The 15,608-nt window shown below is 48.0% G+C and overlaps 1 protein-coding gene across 1 annotated transcript in view; it reads left to right on the top strand.

Annotated features, from left to right (window-relative positions):
• Positions 1-15,608, top strand: part of AP3D1 (adaptor related protein complex 3 subunit delta 1) — a 95,627-nt gene that overhangs the window by 45,006 nt on the left and 35,013 nt on the right. Inside the window, 4 exon segments of the mRNA XM_060233131.1 lie at positions 653-701; positions 7,726-7,871; positions 9,065-9,213; positions 11,249-11,479. Coding sequence (XP_060089114.1) covers positions 653-701; positions 7,726-7,871; positions 9,065-9,213; positions 11,249-11,479 — 575 coding nt within the window.

Raw genomic sequence — 15,608 nt, 5'->3', positions numbered from 1 at the left:
TTCTTTTATGTTCTTATGTGACTTAGAGTGTTGGACTGGAGGGGTCATTGGCCTGATCCAACATGGCTTCTCTTATGTTCTTATTTAAAGAACAGAACATCCCAAAGTGGCCATTGGAAAATAAGTCCAATTTTTAAAGCAGTCTAATGCGGTTTCCTTGATGACAGTTCTGATGTAGCACTGAAGAAAAATGATGAGTGATGTCCAAGTAGATTCAAATTTAATTCATAAGGCAGCCGGCAGTCCAATTATTGCGACAAGGATGTACTATTGCCTTGTTTCACATGCTTGCATTAAGTCGCTTACAGTGACTTGAAGTTTGGAGACTTGAATTCCTTGGTGTTCATACCCCTGTATCTGAAATTGACTTCTTGAAGCTTGAAGAACGTCAGAACAAGTCTGTTAGTCTTTAAGATGCCACATTTTTGTGTTTGATGCAGAAAACTCAGGCAACTGCACCTTTGGAATTAGATTTGCGGTAACTGGCGCTAATATCAAACTTGCTGGCTAAAGGATTTTTATTTTTTGCTGTACAGTGAATACTCTAGATTTATTTGGCCAGGATTTGACTGGCAAGTGGCCAGATCCCTCTAACTATCTGACCTTTTTGCCCCTTTTTGAGGAAGGCTAACCTTTCACCTTCTCCTTGCAGCTGTGCGTGCAGAAGCTGAGGATTCTCATAGAAGATTCGGATCAGAACCGTGAGTCCGCGGCTTCGTGGGAGTGGGTTTGCAGTGGGGTCATTTCAGACGCCGGGCAGGACTGCACTCTAAACCAGGGGTGTCAAACTCACCTGTTAGGAGGGCCGGATCTGACATAAACGGGAATTCAGCGAGGTGGCTGAATAAAGCCTGCCCCTGTCTTCCTGTCTGGGTATTTCAAGGAAGACTCTCATCCAAATACTAGCCATAGGTTTGCCTGCTTAGCTTCCTGGCTCGCCTGGGCTAGCCAGATCAGGGAAAGACTTTGTGATGTTTTGACAAACGTCCAGCCCTCTTCTAGAACGTATTATTGGCTTGCTTTCTCAAGCATGAGGTTTTTTTTCCCTGCCCTTCTTCCAAGGAACCTAGGGCACTCTGTCTTCTTCATTCTATCATCACAAGCCTGAGAGGTTAGATTACTTTGAATGGCTGCCATTGGCTCCCATGTTCATACAGCAGGCTTTGCGACAGCTCGGGTATGTGGACCCTTATCTCCCCCGATGGTAGTTTGACATTCTAGCCCAGGGGCGTCAAACTCATCTGTTATGAGGGCCGGATCTAACATAAAGGAGGCCTTGTTGGGCCAGGCCTTGTCGGGTTGGGCTGGGCGATGTGTGTAGCAGAGATATACCCGAGTGCAGAAGAATAGACGCTTTTGAGCTGTGGCGCTGGAGAAGACTCTTGAGAGTCGCTTGGACTGCAAGAAGATCCAATCAGTCAGCCCTAAGGGAAATCAACCCAGACTGTTCCCAGGAAGGTCAGATGCTGAAGCTCAAATCCTTTGCCCCCCCCCCCCCAATGAGAAGGGAGCGCTCACTGGAGAAGACCCTGATTCTTGGAAAAACAGAAGGCAAAGGAAGGGGACAGCAAAAGAGGAGATGGCTGGACAGCGTTACTGATGTAACAAACATGAATTTGAGCAGACTTGGGAGGATGGTGAAAGACAGGAGGACCTGGTGTGACTTGGTCCATGGGGTTGCAAAGAGTCGGACTCGACTGTGCGACTGAACAACAACAAGCAGAGATATAAATTTTGTAAAAAAACACAAACACAAATATGTATATTTTTAAAAACTTAAAACATGCTTAAAATGTTAACATTCATTGGTCTTAGGTGCTTTCTTTGTATCTCTCCCATGGGATCCAGGGAACTGAGAAAGGAAGCTCTGGCTCTTTCCTTCCTTCCCCAGGGAACTGGGGGGGGAGCCTCAGCCAATAGAAGGAAGAGAGGCTTGGCTCAGTAACTCTGCTGTGCAATTGAGAGAGCCTGACAAAGCAAGCTATTCCTCCCTCCTCAAGGAAGGAGCCTCAGACAGTGAGAAAGTTTTGCTCTGTAGCTCCTGTGCAACTGAGCAAGCCTTGCAAAGCAAGCAGCAGTGCAGAAGGAAGCAAGAGAAGGAAGAAGATGGCAGCCAGTTGCTCAGGGGCTTGATAGGAGCTCTCCAGAGGCCTGATTTGACTCCTGAACTGCATGTTTAACACCCCTGTTCTAGCCACTACACACGGAGTCTTCACTGGCTGTCATTGACCTGGAAGATAACCAGTTCTCCGCTGCAGCTGTGCATGTGTGTGTGTGTGTGGAGGGGGCGTGGCAGGCAGTCCCCTGTTTCAGTGTAATCCGAGAGCTTCCGAGGAACTGCTGTCCTTCTGCTGTGGGTGGGTGGGCGACCCCCATAGCTCGGCAGGCAAGATAATTTTATACAGAAAAGAATCAAAAGGCACTGGGAGTTTCCCATAGGCAGTGCTTCATGATAAGACAGCCAGAGTTGCAGAACAGTTGACTCCCACAAATACAACTGAACAATGCATCTGGCCTTGTTTGGCTCCCAAGGTTAAAACACGCAGTAAAATATTGTCTGTAAAGTCTAACTCAGAAAAATGGGGCAAATTAAAATCTGTCATTAGTCCAGGGTTAACCCTCATTTTTTATAACGAGCAAATAAAAAATAGCAATTTTTTTAAAAATGAGGAATAGATTTAGATTTTCGCCCTTGGAAGATCTGTTTAAGAACAAAGAGAGGGTTTTTGTCGTAACAAACTATTAGCCCTAATGTGAGGGAGGGACCCATTCCTCTCTTAGTGTGTTCAGTGAAGACACATTTTGTGGGTTTGCTTTTTAAAGTACTTAAAGCAATCTGAAGCAAAGGCAGCTTAAGAACACAAGAGAAGCCATGTTGGATCAAGCCAGTGGCCCATCCACTCCCATCAGTGGAGCCAGGACACTAGAAGCCCTTCCATTGTTGCCCTCCCCAAGCACCAAGAATACAGAGCGTCACTGCCCCAGACAGAAGAGAAGCCATGTTGGATCAGGCCAATGGTCCATCCTGTCCAACATTGTCACACAGTGGCCAAAAAACTCCAGGTGCCATCAGGAGGTCCATCAAGGGGGCCAGGACACTAGAAGCCCTCCCATTGTTGCCCCCACCCCAAGAATACAGAGCATCACTGCCCCAGACAGAAGAGAAGCCATGTTGGATCAGGCCAATGGTCCATCCTGTCCAACACTGTCACACAGTGGCCAAAAAACTCCAGGTGCCATCAGGAGGTCCATCAGTGGGGCCAGGACACTAGAAGCCTTCCCATTGTTGCCCTCCCCAAGCACCAACAATACAGAGCATCACTTGCCCCAAACATAAGAACATAAGAGAAGCCATGTTGGATCAGGCCAGTGGCCCATCTAGTCCAATTCTCTGTGTCACACAGTGGCCAAAAAAACCAGGTGCTTGAAGCAGTCATCAGTAATAGTGCTTCAAATGGGTGAATTTCTTCTATTTATTTAACACAGTTGGATCCATAACTTGTTAACACTACTTGAAGCAAAGAAAATAAGAGAAATTCACTAGAAGAGGACTTCTAGTGTCCTGCTCCCAGTGGTGGACCTTCTGATGGCACCTGGGGCTTTTTTGGCCCTGTGTGACACAGTGTTGGACTGGATGGGCCATTGACCTGATCCAACATGGCTTCTCTTATGTTCTTTAGTCCTGAGAGGGGAATAAATATACTGGCAGCTGCAAAGTTGTGCAGAGCTGTGAGTGGGAGACTATTGGAGCCACTCCCAAGGTCAGAATCAGTTAGTAAAATCTGGTGTGACAAATTATCTGATTTGCACCCAGTCTGGAGATACTCACTGAGCTCCAGTCTTAGACAGTTTTTCTTATTAGCTTAACAGACTCCAGAACCCACAATTAGATCTGCTTTAAGCAGGGGTTTTTTTTGTAGCAGGAACTCCTTTGCATATTAGGCCACGCACCCCCTGATGTAGCCAACCCTTCAAGAGCTTACAGGGCTCTTAGTACAGGGCCTACTGTGAGCTCCAGGAGGATTGGCTCCATCAGGGGTGTGTGACCTAATATGCAAAGGAATTCCTGATAAGAGAAAAACCCTAGCTTTAAGACAGACTCTCTGAGAGAGAATTGTTTCTTGAAGCACTGTGAAAAGTTCAGCATCATGTCTTTTGCCAACAGAATAAGCAAAGAAGTTCTTTGAGTGAATGATTTTATTTAAAACGAAGCATGGCACTTTTTATTTGGCAAGAACTTGAAAACTTTAAAGAGGTGCTAATTAATCCTACTTGCACCGGGGAGTGGGGGGTGCATACCATAAAAATCAGGTCTCCTGAGATTACCCAAACTTAGCCACATGCATAAGATTAAGGCAAATAAAGTTTTAGCTGATTGGCAGAATGCTGAAATGCTGTCAAAGGTTTGGAAGCCCTGTGCACAGATGTCTCAACCAAGATCTTCTGAAGTGGGAAGCCGTGTTGGTCTGAAGCGACAGAACCAAGTTTGCGTCTGGTGGCAGCTTTAAGACCAACGAAGTTTAATTCTGGGTATGAGATTTCAGGTGCACACGCCCTTTTTCACAGACAATGAAACAGACTTTGCCAACCATTACATTATTGGCAGGGCTTTTTTTGTCGAAAGAGCCCAGCAGGAACTCATTTGCATATTAGGCCACACACGCCTGATGCCAAGCCAGCCGGAACTGCATTCTTGTGCATCCCTGCTTGGGGCGGGGGGGAACCCCTGCGAATAGGTAGAGACAGTTCTTCCTAGCAACTAACCCTTCCCTCCCCCCAATATGTAATGGTTGAGAATGTTTTGTTTCAGTGCACTTGAAGAAATGTACACACACCCCAGAACTCATACCTAGAATGAAACTTAGCTGTTCTTAAAGATGCCGTTGGACTCCAGCTTTGTTCTAAGTTGTCCTTGAAAGGGCAGCTGCTGTGAGAGCCCTCTCAGCCCCACCCACCTCACAGAGTGTCTGTTGTGGGGGGAGAAGATATTGGAGTCTCTGATTCAGAGAGAAGGGCGGGGTATAAATCTGCAGTCTTCTCCTCTTCCTCCTCCCCCTCTTCCTCCTCCTTCTCTTCCTCTCCCGCCCCCCAAATCTTCTATCTTTTGTGTCTAAAATCCAGAAGCAGAAAGCCTGACCAGCCTCTTAGGTCACACCTTTTAGCAAGGAGATGACAGAACAGATTTATTATTATTTTTAAAAAGTGATCTCTAAATAAAATTGGTCCCCAAGGGAATTATGAAGATAACAGGGGGACTAAGAATTGCATCTTGGTGGCTCTCACCGAATTCTCAAAGCAAGGTTATGAGGCCAAAAAAAAGCACCTGTTCATAATTAAAGAGCACTAAGAACTCTCCTTTTTCTTCTGCTACAATAATGAGCTGTCAGGTTGAGAGGCCGTCCTGTAAGTCTTTCTGCGGAACCTTTAAGAATACATAACGAGCATAATTAACACTTGTGATTAAACCCATGAATACCTAACCACGGAAAGTAAGCTTGATGACTCAGTTAGCTTATGCCTACTCTAGACTTGTAGAAAGGTGATCTTCCTTATAAGGTATTCAGATTCTAAACTCCAAGGTGGAGTTTGTCCATATGTGTTTTTTAGCATACTGTGAATTGTGTGGAACCCATGCAATTAGCTCAGTAGAATCCATGCAGTTGGAAGGGTTCCTGCTTTCTTCTCCCTCTCTCATCTGAGTCACAGCCTTCTTTGCCAGGCTTGCTCAATCTCACAGGAACTACAGAGCCAACCCTCTATTTTCTCCATTGGCTGAGGCTCCTCCCTTGGAGAGGAGGGAGAGCTTGCTTTACCAGGCTCTCTCAGTCGCACAGCAGAGCTACTGAGCCAAGCCACTTTTTCTTCTATTGGCTGAGGCTGCACCATCTCCTTATCCCCCGGGAATGGAGGGAAAGAGCCAGAGCTTCCTTTGCCCAGTTCCCTCAATCACACAGGGAGAGTTGCAAAATCTTTGTGCTCAGTAAATAATGGGTGAATCTAACCAGATTGTCCACTGTTGTAAGAGATCCTCTTTGATCACTGAAAAGGCTATGCTGGAAGTCACGGGCCCTCCAAGTAAGCAAGGTGTGTGACGAAGGCAGTACTGGAGAATGGAGTAAGACTGAGGGGGGAAAACTGGCTAGATCCGGCCCCAGGGTCTGTCTTTAAAAAAAAAACCTGAAAAGATTATGTCAACTTTTTCTGCCTGTTTATATTCTGCTGACTTGAAAAACCATTTTATGCTTCTGACAAAGTTGGTTCCGGGGCTTTTTTTGTAGGAGGAACTCCTTTGCATATTAGGCCACACACCCCTGATGTAGCCAGTCCTACTGGAGCTTACAGTAGGCCCTGTACTAAGAACCCTGTAAGCTATTGGAGGATTGGCTACATTGGGGGGTGGGGGGAGGGTGGCCTAATGTGCAAAGGATCTCCTGCTACCAAAAAAGCCCAGGTTGGCTCTATCAATCCCACAAAAGCATCTGTTCCAAAACATCTGCTAACCTTTTAAGGTGCCGCAAGATGCCTTTTTTGTATCTCTCCCCCCCCCCCCTCAAAATCTACAGTTCGCTCTGACTTCTGCCGTTCATTGATCATTCCTCCCTATCTTTCTAGCGTGATGACTAGAGATGTGAAATTTCCGGAAATTTTGAACCTCGGATTTTTTTCTGTCTCTCCCCCCCCCCGCCCCCCCGAAAAAGCTTGGAAATTTTCAGAAAAATTGAAACATTAGCACTTTTTTTCTTTTCCAGATTGGAAGACGTTCTGTTACTTTAGGAACATAAAATACGACCATGGACCATTTTACTTGGCATGAAATTATCACAATTAGCATATTGAAATATAGTGTATTCAAACAATTATTACAAACACAATTTGCTTTTTAAATAATATTTATTTGTAATCGTAACAAATGGGGCAGCAATCTCCTGAACTGTTCACTAGTTTATGTGGAAGAGACAAAAACACCCCTCCACAGAACAGTTTTTAAAAATCCAGAAGTAACAATTATTCATATTTCCTCTCCACAGTATTAAATAAAAATAAAATTCTCTCGTAAAAAGAATCCAAGAGGGGGGAAGTGTCTAGAAGGGAGTGTAGGACTAAGTTTTAATGACTGGGCATGACCTAGGACTTGCTTGTCCTCAGTGCACAGAAATTAGAACAGTCTAAGACCATGCATATTTTTTTAGAAATGATTTGGAAATATTTGAACACCTTTCATCATGTTAAAATAAAACATTCCGTAATTAATTTTTTTCCCCAGTTTTTCGGGGGGGGGGAACAAAGGCTTCAGGAAAAAAAATGGGGAAAAAAACTCCCCCCCCCGCCGTTTTTTCTCTGCGCCTTCACATCTCTAGTGAGGGCCAGAAAATTGTCTCTTAACGAACAGGACAGGGATTCTCGAGCAGTCCTTCGTATCCTAATTCCCCTCCGATTCACTGCATGCTCTCTTCACATCAGAGGAAGAGAGGACCACCGATCAGTAATTGCCTTGGAGAAAAAGGGCGTTCAAGCCAGGCGTTCAAAGGAAGAATTAATACGAAGAGTTGATGTGAGGCTGCCATTGAGCTTGCCAAAGAGCCAGGCTCTGAGTACCCAATAATGAGCGTCTGTCTGCCTTGGGCTGCCAGCCTCTTTGTCTGTTGTCTGGTAAAAAGGAAGGTCAGCCGCTCACAATGCTTCTGTGTTCGTGACTCTGCTCTGTTGTGTCTTTCCCTCCCCCAGTAAAATATTTGGGGCTGCTGGCCATGTCCAAGATCCTGAAGACTCACCCCAAGTCCGTCCAGTCTCATAAGGATCTCATCCTCCAGTGCTTGGACGACAAGGACGAGTCCATCCGCCTCCGCGCCTTAGATCTTCTCTATGGAATGGTGCGCCACCTTCACATCCTAGCCGTGTGGCTTAACTGCTCGGTTTGGTGAGCCAGTTTGGTGCAGTGGTTAAGTGTGTGGATTCTTATCTGGGAAAACCGGGTTTGATTCCCCACTCCTCCACTTGCAGCTGCTGGAATGGCCTTGGGTCAGCCATAGCTCTCGCAGAGGTGTCCTTGAAAGGGCAGCTGCTATGAGAGCCCTCTCAGTCCCACCTGCCCCACAAGGTGTCTGTTGTGGGAGAGGAAGGGAAAGGAGATTGTAGGCCGCTCTGAGACTCTGTCCTTGAAAGGGCAGCTGCTGTGAGAGCTCACTCAGCCCCACCTGCCTCACAAGGTGTCTATTGTGGGGGAGGAAGGGAAAGAAGATTGTAGGTTGTTCTATGACTCTGTCCTTGAAAGGGCAGCTTCTGGGAGAGCTCTCTCATCCCCACCCACCTCGCAGGGTGTCTGTTGTGGGGGAGGAAGGGAAAGGAGAATGTAGTCTGCTCTGAGACTCTGTCCTTGAAAGGGCAGCTTCTGGGAGAGCTCTCTCATCCCCACCCACCTCGCAGGGTGTCTGTTGTGGGGGTGGAAGGGAAAGGAGATTGTAGGCTACTCTGAGACTCTGTCCTTGAAGGGCAGCTGCTGTGAGAGTCCTCTCAACCCCACCCACCTCACAGGGTGTCTGTTGTAGGGGAGAAAGGGAAAGGAGATTGTCGGCCGCTCTGAGACTCTGTCCTTGAAAGGGCAGCTGCTGTGAGAGCCCTCTTAGCCCCACCCATCTCACAGGGTGTCTGTTGTGGGGGGAGAAGATATGGGAGATTGTAAGCCACTCTGAGTCTCTGATTCAGGGAGATGTGCAGGGTATAAATCTGCAGGCGTCTTCTTTGCCCCCTGCTACCAGTGGTAAAGGCAAGACTACTACACCACTGTAATCTTGTGTTTGGCTCCTGAACTGGAGTCCTCATTTTGAGCAGCGCCCCCTGTTCCTGCTATATTGGTCAAGCATGCCTGACGAAGATAGAAGCCGACCCCCTTACATATAACCTGAGATTCTCGAGAAGCTGCGTCCTGTGCTCTCCCCCCCGCCATCCTGGGGTGCACACCCTTTTGGCAGCCGCTTCTTCCCGCTTAGGGACGGTGGGATGCTTGGCAGGCAGGCGGGCGAGCAAGCCCTCAGCGCCTCCTGCATCTCGTGCCTTTTGCCTCCAGGTGTCGAAAAAGAACCTGATGGAGATAGTGAAGAAGCTGATGATCCACGTGGACAAGGCCGAAGGGACGACCTACAGGGACGAGCTGCTGACCAAAATCATCGACATCTGTAGCCAGTCCAATTACCAGTACATCACCAACTTTGAATGGTCCGTAGTCGGTGGCCCGGGTGGGGTGGGAGGGGATGCTCAGGAGCCAAAGAGCTGGTGCTTCAAGGCAGCGCCAGGTCTTGCAGCCTCCGTCCCCAACGGGGGGGGGGGTGCCCTCCTTAAAAATCCTCTCAAAGGCCAGAGAAGCAGGATCCAGGGAAAGAAGAGTTAAAAGGAGGAGGAGCCTTGTAAATGGCAGCAGGAGCCTTGGGGGAGGGGAAGCCAGTGCTTTCCTTTTTTTTTGCAGCAGGAACTCCTTTGCATATTAGGCCACACACCCCTGATGTAACCAGTCCTCCAAGAGCTTACAAGGCTTACAGAGCCAGTTTGGTGTAGTGGTTAAATGTGTGGACTCTTATCTGGGAGAACCAGGTTTGATTTCCCCGCTCCTCCGCTTCCAGCTGCTGGAATGGCCTTGGGTCAGCCATAGCTCTGACAGAGGTTGTCCTTGAAAGGGAAGCTGCTGGGAGAGTCCTCTCAGCCCCACCCGCCTCACAGGGTGTCTGTTGTGGGGGGAGGAAGGGAAAGGAGATTGTGGGCCGCTCTGAGATTCTGTCCTTGAAAGGGCAGCTTCTGGGAGAGCTCTCTCAGCCCCACCCACCTCACAGGGTGTCTGTTGTGGGGGAGGAAGGGAAAGAAGATTGTAGGCCGCTCTGAGATTCTGTCCTTGAAAGGGCAGCTTCTGGGAGAGCTCTCTCAGCCCCACCCGCCTCACAGGGTGTCTGTTGTGGGGGAGGAAGGGAAAGGAGATTGTAGGCCGCTCTGAGATTCTGTCCTTGAAAGGGCAGCTTCTGGGAGAGCTCTCTCAGCCCCACCCGCCTCACAGGGTGTCTGTTGTGGGGGAGGAAGGGAAAGAAGATTGTAGGCCGCTCTGAGATTCTGTCCTTGAAAGGGCAGCTTCTGGGAGAGCTCTCTCAGCCCCACCCGCCTCACAGGGTGTCTGTTGTGGGGGAGGAAGGGAAAGAAGATTGTAGGCCGCTCTGAGATTCTGTCCTTGAAAGGGCAGCTTCTGTTCGAGCTCTCTCAGCCCCACCCACCTCACAGGGTGTCTATTTATTTATTTATATTTCGATAAGTGGCTCAGGGTGGCTTACAGCATATAAAATCTAACATAGATTTGGCTTTAAACCATCAATTAGCAGCAGTTTAAAACAGTAAGTTAATAAAACATAAAAACCAGCGGTCTGTCAGAGTGCACACTACCACCATCCAAATTCCCAGTGTCGGTTAGTTGTAAGCCAGCCGGAAGAGGACTGTCTTGCAGGCCCTGCGGAACTGCCCAAGGTCCCGCAGGGCCCTCACCTCGTCCGGCAGCTGGTTCCACCAGCAAGGCGCCGTTACCGAGAAGGCCCGATCCCTGGTAGATTTCAAACGGGCCTCCTTTGGCTTGGGGATTACAAGCAGGTTTTGAGAACCTGCTTGTGGGGGGAGAAGATTGTGAGCTGCTCTGAGCCTCTGATTCCGAGAGAAGGGTGGGGTATAAATCTGCAGTAGTCTTCTTCTTTACATATTAGACCGAACCCGCCTCCAATGTAGGCAGTTCTCCAGGAGCTGACAGGGCCTATTGTAAGCTCCAGGAGGATTGGCTACATCAGGGGGTGTGGCCAAATACACAAAGGAGTTCCTGCTACAAAAAAAAAAGCCCTGGGGAAAGCTGTCCATGGGAAAAGGGGGAGCATCTTGGAAAGGTGGCCAGCAGTGTACATATACTCATTGGATACCACCAGCAATGTTTCCTCTAAGCTGCAGTCTTGTGAGGAGAAACTCTACTTTGTGAGCTCCTGGCATTAAAGTTGTGAGCTGCTGCGTCAGTGAGTGTGCTCTGGGGTCATCCTTCCTGAGCTAAGAGAAGAATGTGTGAGCCGGAGGCTAAAAATCTGTGAGCCGGCTCACACTGACTCAGCTTCGAGGGAAACACTGGCCACCAGCCAGATCTTTGGCTCTTGTTGGTCCCTTCCCCCACTCCTCTTAACAGCCGGTCTCGTGGTCTTCTCCCCAGTTGTGACGGGCTCGTTTCCTTCTCCACTTGCTGCAGGTACATCAGCATCCTGGTGGAGCTGACCCGGCTGGAGGGCACTCGCCATGGGCACCTCATCGCCTCCCAGATGCTGGACGTGGCCATCCGCGTGAAGGCCATCCGCAAGTTCGCCGTGTCGCAGATGGCCACGCTCCTGGACAACGCCCACCTGCTGGCCAGCAACACCCAGCGGAACGGGATCTGCGAGGTGCTCTACGCCGCCGCCTGGATATGCGGGGAGTTCTCCGAGTAAGCGCCGACTAGGACTGTCGAATTCATTTCTTTGTTTTAACAATTTATTAATAACATGGTTACAAGAATTAATTGTCTTTTTTTCTATACTAACCCATATGATATTTCAACCCCCCCTCCCTCCAATATTTGACTTCCCCGAAGTTGTAAATTTAAATTCAATTATAAAGGTACCGCTAACAAATCAAAGTTCAATATTTTTCTTCTCTCATTAATACTAAGAAATTGTCCAATGACTTTTTATATTCCATTCTTTCTCCGTATATCTTTTAAATTTCTTCCACTCCTTTTTGAATATATCTAGATCATAGTCTTTTAAAGTTTTAGTTAATTTGTCCATCTCACTCCACGATAAAACTTTCACAATCCAGTCCCATTTCTCTGGTATTTTTCCCTGTTGCCACAGCTGCGCATACAATGTCCTAGCAGCTGAGAGCAAGTACCAATTTAAAGTCCTGTCTTCCTTTGGAAATTTTTCTAATTGTAATCCAAGCAAAAAAGTCTCTGCAGTTTTCTTGAAGTCATAACCCAAAATTTTGGAGATTTCTTGTTGTATCATCTTCCAATACTCTTTCGCTTTTTCACAAGTCCACCACATGTGAAAAAAAGAACCTTCGTGTTTTCTACGTTTCCAACATCTATCCGACATCTTCTTACTCATCCTAGCCAGCTTTTTTGGAGTCATATACCACCTATACATCATCTTGAAACAGTTCTCTTTAATATTCTGACAGGTTGAAATCTTCATCGAGTTCTTCCAAAGGTGCTCCCACGTATCCATTTGTATTTCTCTGTTCACATTAATTGCCCATTTGACCATTTGAGACTTTACTACTACTACTACTTCTGTAGACCATTTCAATAATAATTTATATACTTTCGATATTAATTTTTCATTGTCTCCAAGCAGGACCCTTTCCAGTTCTGTTTGCTCGCGTCTAATTCCATCCGATTTAATATCATTTTCCATCAAGAGTCAAATTCATTTCTTACGTGGACCGGATCTGACACAAATGAGACCTTGTCAGGCTGGGCCTTGTGTTTCATGAAATGTAATGCCAGGGAGCAGAGATGCAAACTTTATGAAGCACACAGAGAAATGCAATGAAAGATTTTTTAAAAACACAACAACAACAACTTAAAAACGTGCTTAAAACATTGCTACTTGTTGGTCTTAAGGTGCTTTCTTCGTATCTCTCCTGTGCGATCCAGGGAACCGGGCAAAGGAAGCGCTGGGTCTTTCCTTCCTTCCCCAGGGGACCAGGATGGGTAGGAGCCTAAGCCGGTAGAAGGAAGAGAGGCTTGGCTCAGTAGCTCCGCTGTGCAATTCAGAGAGCCTGGTAAAGCAGGCTATCCCGCCCCGCTCCCCAAGGAGGAGCCTCAGCCAATGGATTAAATAGAGGCTTGGCTTTGTAGCTCCTGTGTGATTGAGTAAGCCTCGCATTGAGTAAACCCCGCAAAGCAAGCTATCCCGCCCCCCCTCCTCCCCAAAGGAGGAGCCTCATCCAATGGAGAAAACAGAGGCTTTGCTCTGTAGCTCCTGTGTGATTGAGCAAGCCTCGCAAAGCAGAAGGAAGCGAGAGAAAGGAAGCAGATAACAGCCAGTTGCTCAGGGGCCTGATAGGAGCCTTCTGGGCCACATGTTTGACACCCGTAGTGTAGGCTGTGTGACAATGGGAAAAGGCTTGGCATCTTGCGAGGAGGGCTGAGTTCTCTTTTGTTACCCAGCATGATCAGGGGGGAGTCTCCTGTACAGCCCTCCTTCCATTTTCTGAAGGTGGTTCGGTGAGAAGCTGGCATATGTTTACTCTCAGAAATGTGGATTAACCAAAAAAAAAAAAGCACCTCTTCAGTGAGGCTTTGTTTTTTGGTTGGTTGGCAGCAATGGGGTGTGTTGCGTAGAGCCAGTTTGGTGCAGTAGTTAAGTGTGCAGACTTTTATCTGGGAGAACCGGGTTTGTTTCCCCACTCCTCCACTTGCAGCTGCTGGAATGGCCTTGGGTCAGCCATAGCTCTGGCAGAGGTTGTCCTTGAAAGGGTAGCTTCTGCCAGAGCTCTCTCAGCCCCACCCGCCTCACAGGGTGTCTGTTATGAGGGAGGAAGGGAAAGGAGATTGTAGGCTGCTCTGAGACTCTGTCCTTGAAAGGGCAGCTTCTGGGAGAGTTCTCTCAGCCCCATCTGCCTCACAGGGTTCCTGTTGTGAGGGAGGAAGGGAAAGAAGATTGTAGGCCACTCTGAGACTCTGTCCTTGAAAGGGCAGCTTCTGGGAGAGTACTCACAGCTCCACCCGCCTCACAGGGTGTCTGTTGTGGGGGAGGAAGGGAAAGGAGATTGTAGGCCACTCTGAGCCTCTGTCCTTGAAAGGGCAACTTCTGGGAGAGCTCTCTCAGCCCCACCCGCCTCACAGGGTTCCTTCTGTGAGGGAGGAAGGGAAAGGAGATTATATGTCGCTTTGGAGACTCTGTCCTTGAAAGGGCAGCTTCTGGGAGTGTTCTCTCAGCCCCACCCACCTCACAGGGTGTCTGTTGTGGGGGTGGGGGAGGAGGAGATTGTGACCGCTCTGAGATTGAGAGTATAGGGCGGGATATAAATCCAATAAATGTGCCAACAGGGTAGCAGTTATATTCTAACCTTACTCAGCTAAAATGAAATAGCAGCTTAGAGAGACCAGCAAGATTTTCGGAGTGTGTGTTTTTGAAGATCAAAGCTCCCTTCAGCGGATACAAGTAGAAACAGAGATCTTCCATATCCTATTCTGAAGGTGGCTGGAGCATTTCGAAAAAAAGAACTCCAGATGCAGGGGTACATTCCTCATAAGTTCTAATCAAGCCGACTGCATTATGCACTGTACCTCTGCATTCCGTCCTTCAAGATATCTGACAAAGGCAGCGTTGACTCTCCAAACTTTATACCCCAGACATCTTGCTGCTCAGAGCCGGATTAACAGTTAGACCAAGTTGGCACTGGCCTATGGGTCCCATGCTTTTAGAGGCCCCGGACCAGCAACTGAGTCTCTCTTTGCCCCACTTGCCTGGTGTGGCTGCTGCTGGCATCGTCGCCAAGTTTGCCTCTCTCTGCCTCTCCCCCGCAGCTTTGTCAAAGGGGCTTTGGAGAAGGGGCCTTAAGGCTGCAGCCGGGGCCATGGGGTGGGCGCTCAGACTCCGAGATAATTTGCAAGGGGGGCCCCAAGATTTTAACTGCCTAGGGGCCTCCACAGGGTTTAATCCGGCAGTGTTGCTGGTCTCTTAAGGTGCTGTTAAACTCCAGTCTTGCAATTCTACTGGGGACCGATGCGGCTACCCTCCGCAACATTCTCATCTTGTTTGTAGATCCAGGAGGCATCTGAAGCAGGGTTGGTCTGAAGCAGTGGAACAAAGCAGTAGACAAGTGCGCCTTTAAGACCGACTAAGTTTTATTCAGAATGTACGCTTTCGTATGCTCTTAAGCAGACTTCATCAGACAAAATGGGAATGGCAAGCAGCAATTCTAATATAAGTGGGCAGTGAGCTGGTATGCAGAATCATGGGAATGTTTTTAGCTTATGGCACTTCACACCTACAACAGCAGTCTGCTTTTTATCACCCTCCAGTGTTGTTTCAGCCCTGCTTTGTTCGAACACTAACAAACACAGATCCCTATTTGTGATTCTTTTAACCTGCGGTGAAAACATTCCCTTGATTCTATAGACCAACTCACTGCCCACTTATATTGAGAATTGCTACTTGCTATTCCCTTTTTGTCTGATGTAGTCTGACATTCCCAATAAAACTTAGTTGGTCTTAAAGGTGCACTGGTCTACTGCTTTGTTTGTGTTCTCTCAGAGTGGCCTACAATCCCCTTTCCCTTCCTCCCCCACAACAGACACCCTGTGAGGCGGGTGGGGCTGAGAGAGCTCTCCCAGAAGCTGCCCTTTCAAGAACAGAGTCTCAGAGTGGCCTACAATCCCCTTTCCCTTCCTTCCCCACAACAGACACCCTGTGAGGTGGGTGGGGCTTAGAGCAGGCTTTTCCCAGAGCTGCACCTTCTCCAAAAACAAGAAGCTCATCAAGAGCAGCCTACAATCTACTTATCCATCCTCCCCCCACAAGAGGACACCCTGTGAGGCGGGTGGTGCTGAGAGAGCTCTG

Source organism: Heteronotia binoei, chromosome 2, assembly GCF_032191835.1.
Source record: "Heteronotia binoei isolate CCM8104 ecotype False Entrance Well chromosome 2, APGP_CSIRO_Hbin_v1, whole genome shotgun sequence".
Lineage (NCBI taxonomy): Eukaryota > Metazoa > Chordata > Lepidosauria > Squamata > Gekkonidae > Heteronotia > Heteronotia binoei.
Note: the sequence above shows the minus strand (reverse complement) of the source record. Positions and strands in the feature narration are given on the sequence as shown.